The sequence below is a fragment of the Phocoena phocoena genome, chromosome 21 (genome assembly GCF_963924675.1).
Source record: "Phocoena phocoena chromosome 21, mPhoPho1.1, whole genome shotgun sequence".
NCBI classification, from domain to species: domain Eukaryota; kingdom Metazoa; phylum Chordata; class Mammalia; order Artiodactyla; family Phocoenidae; genus Phocoena; species Phocoena phocoena.
Window position 1 is genome coordinate 23,840,330 of NC_089239.1, and position 15,382 is coordinate 23,855,711.

The 15,382-nt window shown below is 44.9% G+C and overlaps 1 protein-coding gene across 1 annotated transcript in view; it reads right to left on the reverse strand.

Annotated features, from left to right (window-relative positions):
• STOX2 (storkhead box 2) overlaps positions 1 to 15,382 on the reverse strand; it is a 102,149-nt gene that overhangs the window by 15,599 nt on the left and 71,168 nt on the right. Inside the window, exon 2 of the mRNA XM_065900030.1 lies at positions 768 to 920. Within this exon, the coding sequence (XP_065756102.1) occupies positions 768 to 920 (153 nt within the window). The remainder of the gene's footprint in view (positions 1 to 767; positions 921 to 15,382) is intronic.

A 15,382-nucleotide genomic window follows, 5' to 3' on the forward strand; every position in this document is an offset into this window, starting at 1 on the left:
AGAGATAAATTATGAGTTTGGGATTAACATGTACACACTACAATATACAAAATAGCTAAACAACAGCGATCTGCTGTATAGCACAGGGAACTACACTCAATATAGGGTAATAACCTATAATGGAAAATAATCTGAAAAAGAAAAAATATATATACATAATCACCTTGCTCTACACTTGAAACTAACAACACTGTAAATTAACTATACTCCAATAAAAGAATTTAAAAATTTAAAAAATTTTAAAAGGAAAAAGAACCATTTTGTTTAATTTTTTTCTTTTAAAATAAGGTCAGTTTAATTTATCAAATAGCATACTCTTAAAACTCATCAGGCCGTGACACGAGCATGCAAGATAATGTTTATTTTTGACATGACTCTCTTTGTAGCTGAATCCCTTAGGACTTAAATTTTCAGTTGTTTCTGACCCGGTCCCACGAATGAAGATGTTCACGTACTTTAAGAAGGTTGTGTTGTAAAGGTTAAATGGAATTGTGGTAGTCTTTCACAGAATTCTTCAAGGATTCTGATTTAATTTCTTTCCCTCAGTGCCAATTAAAAACTATTACAGCTGAAGAAGGCAAATCATTTTTGAAGTGACACTAATGCTTTGGTTTTTAATTACAGAACTAAGAAAAGTTACTGGTCAGTTTTGTCAAAGATTTTTCTTTTCCTATTGAACTTAAACATGGGATGAACTGTCCATAGGAAGTCCCAGGACAGCCAGAGCACACATCCATTTGGGAAGTGCCTCATTCTTTTCTTGTTACCTGGGAAACAGGTGGTCAGGTGCTCCATCAGTGCTTCTTGGGTGACAGGTTTTCTTGCCGAGTTCATTGCGGAGATGGCCAAGCAAAGGATTTCCCCGAGTGGGATAAACTGAGATTGACTGATGGGAGACATACTGATTGGTGACACATCACCTGTAGAAAGACAGTTTTCAAGTAAGTGGTTCATTAAGACCCAGCCACTTGTCACACACACACCTCCACACACACAGGCGCCTCTCCCGTGACTCTCACCTGTTCCTTGTGCAATGAATACAATCAACCCTCAACACTGAGGTGCATTACAGCCACGTCCTCTCAGGTGGAAAGACGTGCACAGAACGGCGGAAGCTTCAATTGCTTCCACAAAGAAGACTTGCGTTTAAAACCTGAGATCTTGTTTAAATAGACTTGCTACTGAAAGGCTTGCAACAACGGAGCCTCTTCAAATGATCTCTGCTTTTATTAACTCGGAGCTGATTTGTTTAATAACTGTCATTCACATCTCGACAAACGCACTTGTGGGAACTTGAGGATTCATTCATTCAAATGCTGGGTGCCCTTTGCCCCAGGCATCTGCTGGGGTCTTGGGAGTCACTTGGAAAAGTGAATAAGTCCCCTCCCACCAACATCTCTGCCCTCAAGGAGTTTCCATTTAAGCGGAGGAGACAGACCAACGTTCATCGTGCGCCAGAGAAGGCTGAAAAATAAACTCTGGGGCAGAGGGTAGAGTGATGTATGTACACCAGCCGGAGGTGAGGACAGAGCTTAGAACCAGGAAGTGAGAGGAGGTTTTACCAAGATCATGCAGCCTGAATCCGGTGCTGAAGTGGGAGTGTGCCGGGTGGCTGTGGGGCGTAGGGGTATTTTCTGGGGAGCAGCAGAGAAGGGAGACAGGTATATAGGGACTATTAACAGCAAAGAGCTGAGTGCCCAAGGCCTTCATTCTATGAAGGATGGTGCGCCAGAGAAGGAATTTAAGGAATGACAATGTCAGATATGAATTTCAAGAAGAGGACTCCAGTGGCCACGTGGAGGATGATCTTACCACCCAGGAAGGGCTCTGGCATATCCTGCACACGTTTGCATCTGAAAGAGCCAGTGCAGGTGGGGGGAGGCTGCAGACCCAGAAGCCAGGGGCAGACATGGCCAATGCAGGTGGGGGGAGGCTGCAGACCCAGAAGCCAGGGGCAGACATGGCCACGTTTAATGCACATAACTGCCTTCCTTTCTGCAATCTTGGCGTCACAGTGTGGTGATTTTCAAGTCATGTTCCAAGGAAGGATCCCTAGCATTCCCCAGAGAGGCTTCTGGGGGCAGGGAGGGGTGCCCCCAGCAGAGGGAGGGGTGGGAGGGCAGGGAAATCTGCTCCTGACATCTGGGTGCCACCTGTTTCCTCCTTGGGGTTCTGTAAGGTTTCACTTGAGAAAGGCCATTCAGAAAGGGGGTGAAACCATCAGCGGAGTAGAAAATCTGTGAGCTTCTTTCCCACATGGATTTACATAATCTCTCCTCTTGTTTCCAAGTATGATTTCACTCTTGTTATAAATCACCGTGACTAACCAGAACTGGACTTGGGCCAACCTGTGGCATTAAACAACAGCCTCCAGGAAGGTGTCTGGGTGCTCTGGGGTGGACCAGCCTGCTGCACCCAGCCACAACTCCTAGTTTGATGGGGGAATCCTGAGGCCTTTTGGGAAAGAACGTGAACCCTGCTTTGATGGACTGGATGGGAAATGCTTTGCTGGATAAAACCAGGCAACAGCACCTGGGAATGAAAACCAACAGGTGAGGGGGTAAGTCTAACAGGTGCACCAGATGGAGCATCAGGACCCCAGTGTCAAAGGTTGAAGCCTGACCCCCCCCTCATCCCCAGGACCAGCTCAGTCCAATGCTCCCCTCTTTCCTGCAGCCCTCGGGGCTCCAATCAGCTCTGCTGTGGCTCCATTCTCTGAAAGATGGGTCTGACAAGAGGGAGACACTTCCTCAACAGCCAGAGAGAGGGGGGAAATACACAAATCCAGAGCAGCAGAAACCAGGAGCTGACCTAACTTAAAACCCACAGACTGCCAGGGCCTATGGGATGTAAGTCTCATAAAGAGATAGACCTCTGAGAGATGCTCGCAAATATTTGTTGGGGTAGCAGAGGGCAGAAGCTGGAACACGGAATTCTGGGAGGCAGCTAAGGATGTGTTTCACTCACTGGCTGGTGAAGCTCAATTCATATTGGTGACTCAAAAATGACAGAATTGGGCTTCCCTGGTGGCGCAGTGGATGAGAGTCCGCCTGCCGATGCAGGGGACACGGGTTCGTGCCCCGGTCTGGGAAGATCCCACATGCCGCGGAGCGGCTGGGCCCGTGAGCCATGGCCGCAGAGCCTGCGCATCCGGAGCCTGTGCTCCGCAACGGGAGAGGCCACAACAGTGAGAGGCCCGCGTATCGAAAAAAAAAAAAAACCAAAAACCAAAAATGACAGAATTATGTGGACTGTGCCCATCTCAGTAGGCAAGCTTGCTACTGCCTAGAAGAGTGTATTTAAATCTTTGAAAAACTGTTGTACCCTTCATTCAAACACAACCGTATTCTAAAGGCTCCTGTGTAAAGGATGAACTAATGGTGGTGGTGAGATGCAGTAGAGGGGTGTGTTTGGAGCTACTCATGTTCAAATCTCCCCTCCCCATGGTGGCTGTGTAGCTCAGCCATAGCCACTCTAAAGATCTCTCCTGTGGATCCTTCTCTGTCCCTCCACCTTCTACAGGACAGGATGAGCCACAGTGAGGCAGGTTTCTTAAGAGTTGCTAGGTTGGTTACGTGGACTTCAAAGTCACCCGGAATTTTTTTTTTTTGGCCATGCCACACGGCATGTGGGATCTTAGTTCCCTGACCAGGGATGGAACCCATGCCCCCTGCAGTGGAAGCACGGCATCTTTTTTTTTTTTTTTAATATCTTTATTGGAGTATAATTGCTTTACAATGATGTGTTAGTTTCTGCAGTATAACAAACTGTATCAGCTATACATATACATATATCCCCATATCTCCTCTCTCTTGCATCTCCCTCCCACTCTCCCTATCCCACCCCTCTAGGTGGTCACAAAGCACCGAGCTGATCTCCCTGTGCTATGAGGCTGGGAAGCAGGGCATCTTAACCACTGGACCTCCAGGGAAGTCCCTGGAATAATTTCATAAGTCAGATGAAAAGGACAATGGGGTCAGCTGACAAGCACGCAGGGGGGTGGGGTGGGGAGATCAAAGCACGTTCCAGTACCTTTGCATCTGTGCATCATTTGGGAGGGTAACACCTTCTAGAATTTGCCTGTCATACTTATGGACTTCTCAGAAGACTAAAGATACAAAAATACTAAATAGGATTTTTAAAAAATAATGCAGGTCTATTTTCTAATTTCGTATATGTTATAGGGAACTTGAGCTTTCTGTAAAGAAGGAATGACTATTAGCAAAATTAACGAGTTTAGGTCATGCTTGTCCTTATGCTGTTAGCTGAAATTCTTGTTTAGTTTAACTAACAAATATCAAACGTTTACTGATCTTCTAAGTTAATTTCTTTTCAGTCATTGCAGCCAACTGTAAGAGGCAAGTAAGCTTTAAGTGTCTCTTGAAACGCATTGGTATTGAAAAAGCTCAGTTTCACTATAATACTGAATACGTGGAATAACATTTAACTCAGGAGAGAGAATCAAATGGAATTTGGATGCTCTAAGTGACCATCTCCACGTCCTCTTGTTTTTATTTTATTTAATTAATTAATTTATTTATTTTGCGGGACGCGGGCCTCTCACTGTTGTGGCCTCTCCCGTTGCGGAGCACAGGCTCCAGACGCGCAGACTCAGTGGCTATGGCTCACGGGCCCAGCCGCTCCACGGCATGTGGGATCTTCCCGGACCGGGGCACGAACCCGCGTCCCCTACATCGGCAGGCGGACTCTCAACCACTGCGCCACCAGAGAAGCCCGTCCTCTTGCTTTTATACTGCACTAAGATAAATTACTTCTCACTCCCGTCCCACCCCACCGGCCATCCTGTGTCCTCTACACCCACATGCTTCCTGGGTCTCTTCCCTCCACTCCATCTGCCATGCGACCCCTACCCCAGGTCACTGTCCCCCTCACCTGGCCCATGACAATGGCTTGATGCCTCCCAGCACTCTCTCCTACCCAACTCTCCGTTCTCCACAGAGCAGTCTTCTTAGAAAAGCGTAAAACACGCTGCTTCCCTGCATGAAATCCTGCAGTGACTGCCGACTGCGCCTAGGAGATCGGAACTCCTTGCCGCGTCTACGCTGGCCTGAGCCTGTCCACCCACATCTGGGACCATCCGCCGACCCCTCTTCTGCTCCCCCCTACAACATGCTCACAACTTCCTCTGTTCTTTGAACTCACCAAGCTTTTTCCCCACTCAGAGCCTTTGCCTTTGTTGAGCCCCTGCCTGGGATGTGCTTCACGCAGATCTCTGCAGGACGGGCTGCTTCTCCGCCTCTGGGTCTCCATTTAAACAGGGCCTCCTAGGGAAGCCCTGCCCAGGCACCCGGTCTAATGCTGTCCTAAAACCACAGCACACTCTCTCTCATGTTACTGGATACTATGGTTTATAATAAGAAATATATGTTTGGTCTTCATCCCCATGTCTGGCACAGAGCTCCTAAAACCCTTGGAATTTCCTAAGTGGCGAGAGAGATCAAGGTATCTTTGTTACATCAGTGAGGTGATTTTTGGACCCGCACCTAAGGATGGGGGCTCATAGCCAGGAGAACTAACCACGTGGTTACAGGGTTGGAACTTTCAGCCCCGCCCCCGACCTCCGCCGGGGAGAGGAGAGTGGCTGGAGGTTGAATCAATCTTCAACGGCCAATGATTTAACCAAGCATGCTTATGTAACGAAGCCTCCATAAAAAACCAAAGGATGGGGTTCAGAGAGCTTCCAAGGTTGCTGAATACGTGGAGATTGGGGAGGGCGGTGCACCTTGGGAGGGCATGGAAGCTCCGTGCCATGTCCCTATTCCCTGCCCTATGCATCTCTTCCACCTGGCCCTTCCTGACTTGTATTCTTTTATAATACACTGGCACACGAGTAAGTAAAGTGTTTCTCCCCGTAAGCTGCTCTAGCAAAGTAACTGAACCCAAGGAGGGGGTGGTGGGAGCCTCCAATCTATCACCAGTCTTTCAGAACACAGGTGACAATCTGGGCTTGCAAGTGACATCGGTGGTCAGGGGTGGGGTGGGGTGAGGGCACTCCTGTGGACTGAGCCCTTAACCCATGGGATCTGATGCTTTCCAGGTACATGGTGTTGGAATTGGGATGAACTGTGGGACACTCAGCTGGTGTCAGAGAATTGCTGGTGGAGTGGGGACCCCCGCCCCACTACTGGAATTGGTACCAGGGTCCTTCCAAGTCACTGTCTTCACTCTCTGAATGTGTGTATGTGTGTACTGGTATACTGTCTGTCTCACCCACTAGAATATAAGCTCCAAGACAGAAGGAAACGTGAACCCCACATTCCTACATTCTCAGTGCCTGCAATAACGCAGAGCTCACCCCAGACACCCAGTACTTGTTTGCTGAATGAATGAATATCCATTTACAACATCGGAATCCAAGGGATTGCTCAGGGTATCCAAAGAATTGTGATTTTATTAATATATGTTGCTAAATAATTGCAAAACGAACACAGAATTTAATGAGACCGAATATACTTAACCATGAAATTTCTCCCTATTAATTTTGCCCCAAACATAGCAGTTACCACAGAAAAATAATTATACATTAAGTGAGGGCTAAGACATGCATTTAAGATCTCTATAAAAGGAATTATAGGTATCGATCAACACAACACAACATCTTATTCAAGTTTACAATGATTTTCTTTGGATCTTATATCAGACCTACTTAAGGAACCAACAAGTCATTCTTAAAATATGCTACTAGAAAATTCTTCCAACAACTGGACCACATTTATGGTCAAAGAAGAAAACAAAGGAATGTAAATACTGCTAAAATATTATTGGTCATCATAATCTATAGAAACGACCACATTTTGCATAAACTATGAATTGTTACTTGTCTATAATTTATAGGATGGATTTTTCTATTGCCAGAATTAGTTCTGAACATATTCATAAAGACAACTCCGGGAAAAGCTCACGGCTACCTTGTGGGCTAGCCAATTCTTTCTAAAATGCTATCATTCTGTCCTATTGTTCTAGAAAGCAGGGGTAAATAGGTTTTATCTCAGCTTTATTTTCTTACGAACATCCATTTAAGTCCAGTCCTCAGGGAACATTTGTCAAATCCAGGATCAGTCAGATCAAGCCAAGCACAGTGCCTTGGACAGAGCAGGCATTCAATAAATTTCTGTTAAATGAATTTAAAATGTGAGAAGGCATGACAATATTACAATTCTAAGTAAACCTTGTTGATTTTAAGAGCATTTCACATTAGATTCCAAATACCTCAGGGAATATTTGGACACTTCTTTCGCTTAACGTACTACAGTCAGGCTAAGAAGTATGAGGACAAAGGTAAATGTGTCCGGTGGTGATGAGGAGAGTGAAGGATGCAGCCGCCGTGGCAGAGGCGGGAGTGAGCGTGTACGGCGCAGTGCGCTGAGCTGGGGATGCTGACGGCCTATTCTGGCACATCTGGAGCAGGCTGGGGGTGAGACGGAGAGAAATGCAGCCTCCTCGTAGACCAGAAGGCTCCACACTCTTACCCTTTATGCTGACAGGAACCCTGTGTATGTTTATACAGGGGAATTACATGACACGTTTGTGTTAGAAAATCACTCTTGTGCAACTGTGGGGAACAAACTGGTGACTATTACCACCGCCAGGCAACTGAAAGGAGGGTCTGCGACAACAAGCAGAAATCATGCATGTGCCGACTTCCTGTCTTTTATCTTCTACAGATGGTGACTTCTACCTCAGAAATATCTTTATCAGGCCCATGCATTTTTACTATTTAATCCCTTCTATCTACTCTCCCTTCCAACTTCTGGCCAGTTACTTTAGTTAGAATTCTTTCAAAAAAATTCTCTCTCACATAATTCATCCTTTCAAGAAAGTTATTTGAGTGCCTCTTAGATACCCCAAACCTCTGAAACTCGAGTTCCAAAATCGTTCCTATCTTGGTTCTTTTTGTAGGAGAAAAAAAAAGTAACCAAAGCAACTATAATAAAGCTCAGTCCTCTATGAATGCCATTTTCCCCAGTCACTAATTTAGGTTCTCTGTGCTCCCCAACCTTTGCATACGCACGGGGGGCAGGGCGGGGGAGGGTCGCAACTAAGAAGATGTGACTTCCATGACAACCTACATCCACCCCTTCCCAGATGATACCCATAGCTTTCCAAAAGATACCTACCAGAAAGACAAACGTAAATCTATTTCCTTTCATCTTAAAGTACCCATCTTCATACCCATCAAATACGAAAAGGAAAGCTGTAATTTTTCCAGGTGGATCACATCACAATAAACTATAATACAACCTTGAAAGTTCCCCAAAGTTCATCTTCTATCTTAGCCTTCTTTGAATAATCTTTTTTTCCCCAAGTACCAGCATTCCGTTCAAATTATCCTGTTTTCCTCTTTATTTTCACATACTGTTTTCCATCGTAAATGTCAATTCACTCTGTATTCTGGATTGAAGTTACCTTTGACCCTAACGAAGTTCATGAACCAAAGCAACCTACTTACAAACGTAGTTCTGAAACTGTACTAATTTATCATTGGGAAACTGCCAATATAAGAAGGCATTCAGGAGATAGTTTGGTAAGTGCCCAGTCTCTAATAACAAAATATAATTGCCACTCTGTGTCTGCAGGTGAGGGTTGGGATGACATAATTTCAAAGATTCCTTCAGACTCTCAAATTCTTTGATTCTATATCAATGCAGCAGAATTCTGGCATAAAAGCAGAATATAGTACCGCTGTCTACCTCTGTTTCCGTCTTGCTGGAGAAAACTAGTTTAATGCTCATCCAACCGGAAAAAGTAGGCTGTAATTTTAAAAACGATAGCAAAATAGATTGATCGGCTATTAACTTTTTCCCGTGTAATAAAGGCTTCATAATTTACTCTTTTCTAACTCAAAGTCTTGCTCCTCAGGACCAAAGTGTGCCTGTTTTTGTTCTCTGGACTGCCAAAATTAACACTAAAGTTAAGATTATAGATGTCAATAAAACTACCACATGCAGTAGATACCGTGACTCTTAAAAATGGTCAAACACGCCTGTAAAATGTACAGTGGGCACAGTGATAATACAGGTCTATTCCTTTCAACAAACTATTCATAGAACGACGAATGTGCCGAGTTTTATCTTCAATACCCTTGGGCCTGGGGAAATCATAAGCTCTCTGAGGTTAAGTGAACAGTTTCTCGGAGGCAGAACGAATCAGATGAATCTTGTGTTTTACAATTTAGTTCAATTTATTAGCTCCGATTTTATGTATAGGTGTTGTTTTTGGTTCTTTTAACAGACGGTTCTTTTTTAAAACGCTGTTCTAGAAAAACACACATCCCCTTCCTATACACCCTCTTGCAGACCGAAATACCCTTACAGAAGGGCAGAACACACAACAACCCCCATCAACTCACACGCTGCTTCATTTTAAGTAGCTTTCCCTTGAAACCAAATTACTATACTTGACTTTCAAATATTTGTATCTGAAATTTAAAAGGCACCCAGCATTGAAAAAGGCATTTTTACCAGTTTACTGTATGTCTGGCTTAAATGTCACTGATCTCAGAAATTTAAGGCCGAGTCTTCATTGCAATCGTCGATGGCAGTAAAGTTGACAATAAAAAAATTTTTTGGAAAATTTAGAAACTCTCTAACAGCTTTTCTAAAGCTCCCTGGTGCTTTATTTCAACGCTTGATGGAGTTCTCTTAAAGAAGGTCTAATTCCTAAGCTTATTATTTAGATAAACTGTTTTAATTCAAAAGAAAATGTAAATACGAGGCTCTCATTAATAATCCTACAGTTAATGGTGTCTCTTAGCTATGACTTACTAAGAAACTTCTAATGAGAGTTAAATAAGAGTGGTCATGGTGGCAGATGGCAGACACACACACACACACACACACACACACACACACACACACACACGGGTTAACGTCCGCCGTATCACCTGAATCTGCTTAGCAGCCTGTCTAATGCAGAGATGCACTAGGTATAATGACAAATCAGCCGGTTCATTGGTTTACAGAAGAAACCCGTTATGTTCCCGAGGCAGGTATAATGACAAATCAGCCGGTTCATTGGTTTACAGAAGAAACCCGTTATGTTCCCGAGGCTACAAGCTTTCATTAGTCATATTAGCTACTACTCTTGCTACTGAGATTTGACTACTGATGAAAAACTGTCATAGGATAAGCAGAGATGGACAAGCCACAAAGGGTGGAGAATCAGATAGAGAAGGCAATCAGTGGACAGGGAGAAGTGAGAACTGTAGTTCGGGAGCTGTCTTCACCATCACCAAGGATGATAACAGACATCTCTCTAATCATAGACCTCGAACACTTCTGGATCGTCCCGCTACTGCAATAGATTTGTAGCTGAAAAGTCACAACGAAAATATGAGCCATCGGGCCAATTATCCGTTATAAGCCGAGTGGGGCGTATGTTAGGCACTATGGAATAAAACATTCGCACATCGGGCACTCAAATGTTGAGTAAATAGGTACTACACATATAGACGAGGCAAGGTGAGACCCTGCTAACCGCCGAGATGTTTCCCATCAACAGCAGCCTCCTTGCTCCCTAGTCCCTCATCCAGGGCTCAGTGAAGGCCATTTACCACCAGCGATAAAATCATGATGAAATACCAGTCCTAGATGACAACAGGTAATAAGAGCTCTCAGATGTCATGCAATTCTGTACGGCACCTGGCTAACAAGAGTCCTGTGGAATCGAGTGTCTTCTTTTTCTGCGTTATAAGCGCATCATGTAGGACAGAATCTAACGCCCTATTTTAAGCTATCACACACTTCTCTTCCTTCTCCGTTCTGTATCAGAACCTAACGCCAGAGACATATCAGATGCTCCAAGTTCTGCAGATGATACTCCTCAACTATAGTTCAATACGTCAGTGTCAAATATCCAGGGTCAGCCTCTTCTTCCACTCTTTCTAAGTTAGAAGCACCACAGCTGACGCTCAACCTTTGTTTTCTTTGGTTCATCTGTTTAGGCCCCAACTATACTGCAACCAATTTCTGTAAAATACAGTCGTAATAGAACCAGAAGGCCTAATTAAGTGCAGTTCAAATATATATGTTGATAGTTCCCAAATTACAACCAAATCATACAGAATGACTGCCACCAACTCCCCAATGAAGGAACACCTACCACCCCTTCAAGCTGTCATTGACAGAACTATAGACAAGTACACAGGGATGAAAGAGTACAAAAGGCCAGACAGACACACACACAGAAAACACAACTCACTGTACCCGAAGTAACTTTTCTCTCCAAAGTCAGGCATTACAAGACAGTGGCAGAGGCCATGGACTCTAAGCCACAACTTTAAGTTCAGAGCCCAGTTCTGCTCCTCATGAGCTGTGTGATTTGGAGCAAATTAATTCATTTTTTGAGTCTCACTGCCTTCTTTTGTAAGGTGTACACAGTGGTGTTCACCTTGTAGAGTTATTGAGGGGATTAAGTGCTGACATGGTCCCTGAAACCTAATAGATATTTAATAAGTAGTTAGTATTAACATCATTGTCCCCAAGCCTATCTAAATTTATTCAACTTACTCTTTTTTTTTTTTTTTTTTTGCGGTACGCGGGCCTCTCACCGTTGCGGCCCCTTCTGCTGTGGAGCACAGGCTCCGGACACGCAGGCTCAGCGGCCATGGCTCACGGGCTCAGCCACCCCGCAGCGCGTGGGATCCTCCCGGACCGGGGCACAAACCCGTGTCCCCTGCATCGGCAGGCGGACTCCCAACCACTGCGCCACCAGGGAAGCCCAAACTGCCTTTCTTCTTAATCAACTATTTGTTGAGTGCTTTCCATGTGCAGAGAACTGCTAGGAGATGGGAATTGTGGAGAAAGGCACAAATCTTGATCCTTGCCTTCAGTGAGCTTATAATTTAGGTGGGGAAACATGATATAAATGTGTAGAAATATAAGCAATTATAATATGTTCAAATTACTGTTTAAAATGTCCTTAGAAGAGATGTAAGAAGAAAGTACTTGAATGGCTAGCAAATTAACTCCTATAATTCCTATGATAGGAATTTGGTCTAATTATATCTATCTATCTGTCTATCTAGAGAAGTTAATTCTATAACAGGGCTAAGAAATGACCTCCTGCTGGAGTATCAGAGAAAGCCCTTCTGTGGGAGGGAGATTTTGAATAAGGTATTTAAGGATGAGTAGAACTGATGGGTGTGGGGACATTATATTCTCAGCATGGTATGATGTGATCAAACATCCTTTGAAACTGACTCAACATCCTCAACTTTGCTTTGAAAATGCCAAGTACTAGGCACAAAGAAGACACATCTTTACAATGAAGAAAGGAAGCAAGCATTCTTTCCTTTGGTGAGAGGGCGAGCTATGGGGGTGGATATGAGAGCAAAGAGAAAAGAGATGTTTGAGGGCCCTGTCCAACGTACGGTTTGCATTATTCTAAAATGTTCTAATTATTATTACAAATGCGTTTCACATTCTCAGAAATATTTTTTTAACGGAAAGCGCTAAAACCATAAATTGGATGAAGTGGTAAAACCATGCTTTCAGATTTGCCAAGGTTCACTTTGGAAAGGTAGCATGTCACGTACATTGGAGAACCAAATTTTACCACCTCACTATTTAAAAAGAAAAAAAAAAAGCTTTTGTGTGAAAAGCCCATGGACGTTGTAAGAAAACAGCTCAGTAATCGTCTGGATCCTACAACAGACTATGATGAAATACGCTTACTTCCCCAGCAGTTAACAGCTACCTCTGTCTGACGTTGGAAGCAGTCCCCGAGCATATAAAGCAGGCTTTCTCGGATTTTAGTGCATTGCGTGTAGGTTAACAGGCCAAATAACACACCAAATTTAGGGAGTATACTGAAAAGAAAAAATTTCAAAAAATATTTACTGAATGCCTCCAGCAGAGGAATGAAAGAGATATTTCCGCTGATGGAAATCTGGAGAAGTTTAATTATTTCCTATTTGCACATCCTACAGCTGACTCTGGTCTCTGATGTGAGGCTGTGACATGAATCATGCTGGCAAGGCTGCATCTGGTGGGCACCTCCATGAAGCACTTCTACTGCCTAGGACTGAGGCTGCGGGGGGATTATCACAGCAAGACCACGTTTCAGAGGACAGGGCACCCTTATCGAGGGAGTTGATGACCATACATTTGTATCCATATCCATACAAAATATGGATACATTTTACCATATTTCTTTGCACACAACAACTCTTGAAAGAAAAGCAGGGGAGACCTACCTGACCCTTTCTGGACTGGCTCCATCCCCCAGGTAGCTTTGGCGCTAAAGCCTGGTGCATGCTAGGGGGTAGTATTCAGGCACAAGAAAGAACCAGTAACAGAAACAGACGTCCTAGAATCTGGAATAAGAAGAAAGAGTAAACCTTCAAGTCATAATATCCTAAATGAGCATTTCAGGTTGGCTACTGAGGGCACGTGGAACCCAACAGGAATCTGGTACTTTACCTTGATACGTCTACTTGGAAAAAAAAATGAGTCCCTCAACTCTCAGCTCTTCTGACAATTCAGGGCTGGAGATGCTGTTACAAGTTCAGTTCAAAAGCTGGCAGGAAGCACCTTTAAAAAGCTTTATGAATGGACTTTGCTGGTATGATTTCAGAGGGAAAAAGTCCTCTTTTCCGTTCTTTCCTCCTATTTGCCTGGAACAGCTGGCATTCCGTCCCATACCTATAGTCCCGTCTATCGTGGCCACTGGTCCTGTGGCAATATCCCACTGCAGTGCCTTGGGCATCTGCGCGTCACTCCTCTACTGCCTTGTTCTCTGCAAAGTGAAGTCATAGGGCCGGGTCAGCTAACCTGGCTTCTCATTACCCTGCCCAGAATCCTTTGTGAGCTGAAATGAGTCATCACTCCAAGAAAAGCTACAGCCTCTGGTTGTCGGCAGGGGCGCCTTTGTCTGTGCAATGCGGAGACTCTGGGCTGGGAATGCACCCCAGGCCCGGGGCTGCGAGGGGCACATCCTCCTCTCCAAGGAGCCCAGGCCCCCTCCCATGCATTGAGCACCAACTCAGATCTTTTCATCATGAGAACAGGGAAAAGGGCAAATACCTCCGGATGTTTGGAGAAAACACACACACACACGTTAACAAGGATCTGCCATCATACACTCACCAGTTCATAATTATAAACCTGACACATGCGCTCTCTTTTTTTTTTTTTTTTTTTAAGGCTGGCTTTTCATTGCAGAGAAGGACGTGTCTCCCTCCTGTGTTTAAGAGGCGGTTCGACTGTACCCCAGATCAAAGTTTAGCTGCAGCGAGCTATCTGTCAAAAATTCCAGTTGCCGGGCAAGTCCTTGCAAGCCTGGGTCGCATCATTCCCAATGCAGTGCCGGCCGCCTTGCAGCAGAGACAACCCGGGAGCCAGCACAGCTTCTGCCAGGAGAAGGGTGGCATGGGGAATGAGGTCACTGTGTCAAGAGCTCGTTCTCCCCGTGAGGTGCCCCTGAGCTCCCGACACCACGGAAACCACGGCGGGGAGGGGGGTTGGATGATGCACAGGGTTTCTTTTACATTGCTGCTTCCTCGGCTTTTTCTCTTTTCTTTTTTAGAATTTCTGTGCCTCAGATCGGTAAGGCACAAAAAAGCCATTCCAGATCTGTGCAAAAACATCCTTTTCACTGCACTGTTTGTACTGTACCACACGCTTGGTGAGCCCCACGCTGAATCGCTCTGGCATAGGCACGTGTACACATTGTATTTACACACCCACGGACACACGGACACACAGAGGAACTTATTTTGACAGAACCGTAGAGAAAATGATTCATCTCTGTTTACAGTACAAGAAACGACACAGAAATGGCTCGAGACGGAAAAGGGGTGGGAGTTGGGAGAGAGGAAAGGAGGAGAGGAATATCAACCATCCCGTTAAGACCACAGAAAAATGGAGTCTGAGAGGAAAAGAATAATTAAGAAGGACATGAATGCTGTTGTGTTGGTACTAATTCTGCCCAAACTCCCCCAAACAAAATAATACCCAAGCAGGCACCTCTCACTAGCTCCACTCAGGAACCAAAGAGATACCGATAAATTATCCCCTACTCCGAATTGAAGTAGATTTGGGTAGCTGAGGATGTCTGCAGAGCAAATTCTCCCACATCCTCATGAATACAGTAGCTAACCAACAATAAAGATGAAGTCTAGGATGAGACTGGAGCTGGGAAGTACAACAATGTAATGAATCTCTCAGCAAGACTACCCCGAATCTCTGAGGTAGAAGGGTTGCCAGGCTAAAGCTCCACCAGAATCACAGGGTGTCTTCACACCTGTGATTTAGCCCGTCTTCAAGGCCCTCTTCCCTCAGAGCTCGGGCCTCGTCCGAGCCAGGCACATCCTCCGGTGAAGGCCTCCCCCGCCAGCTGAGTCCTGGAACCCCACACAGTG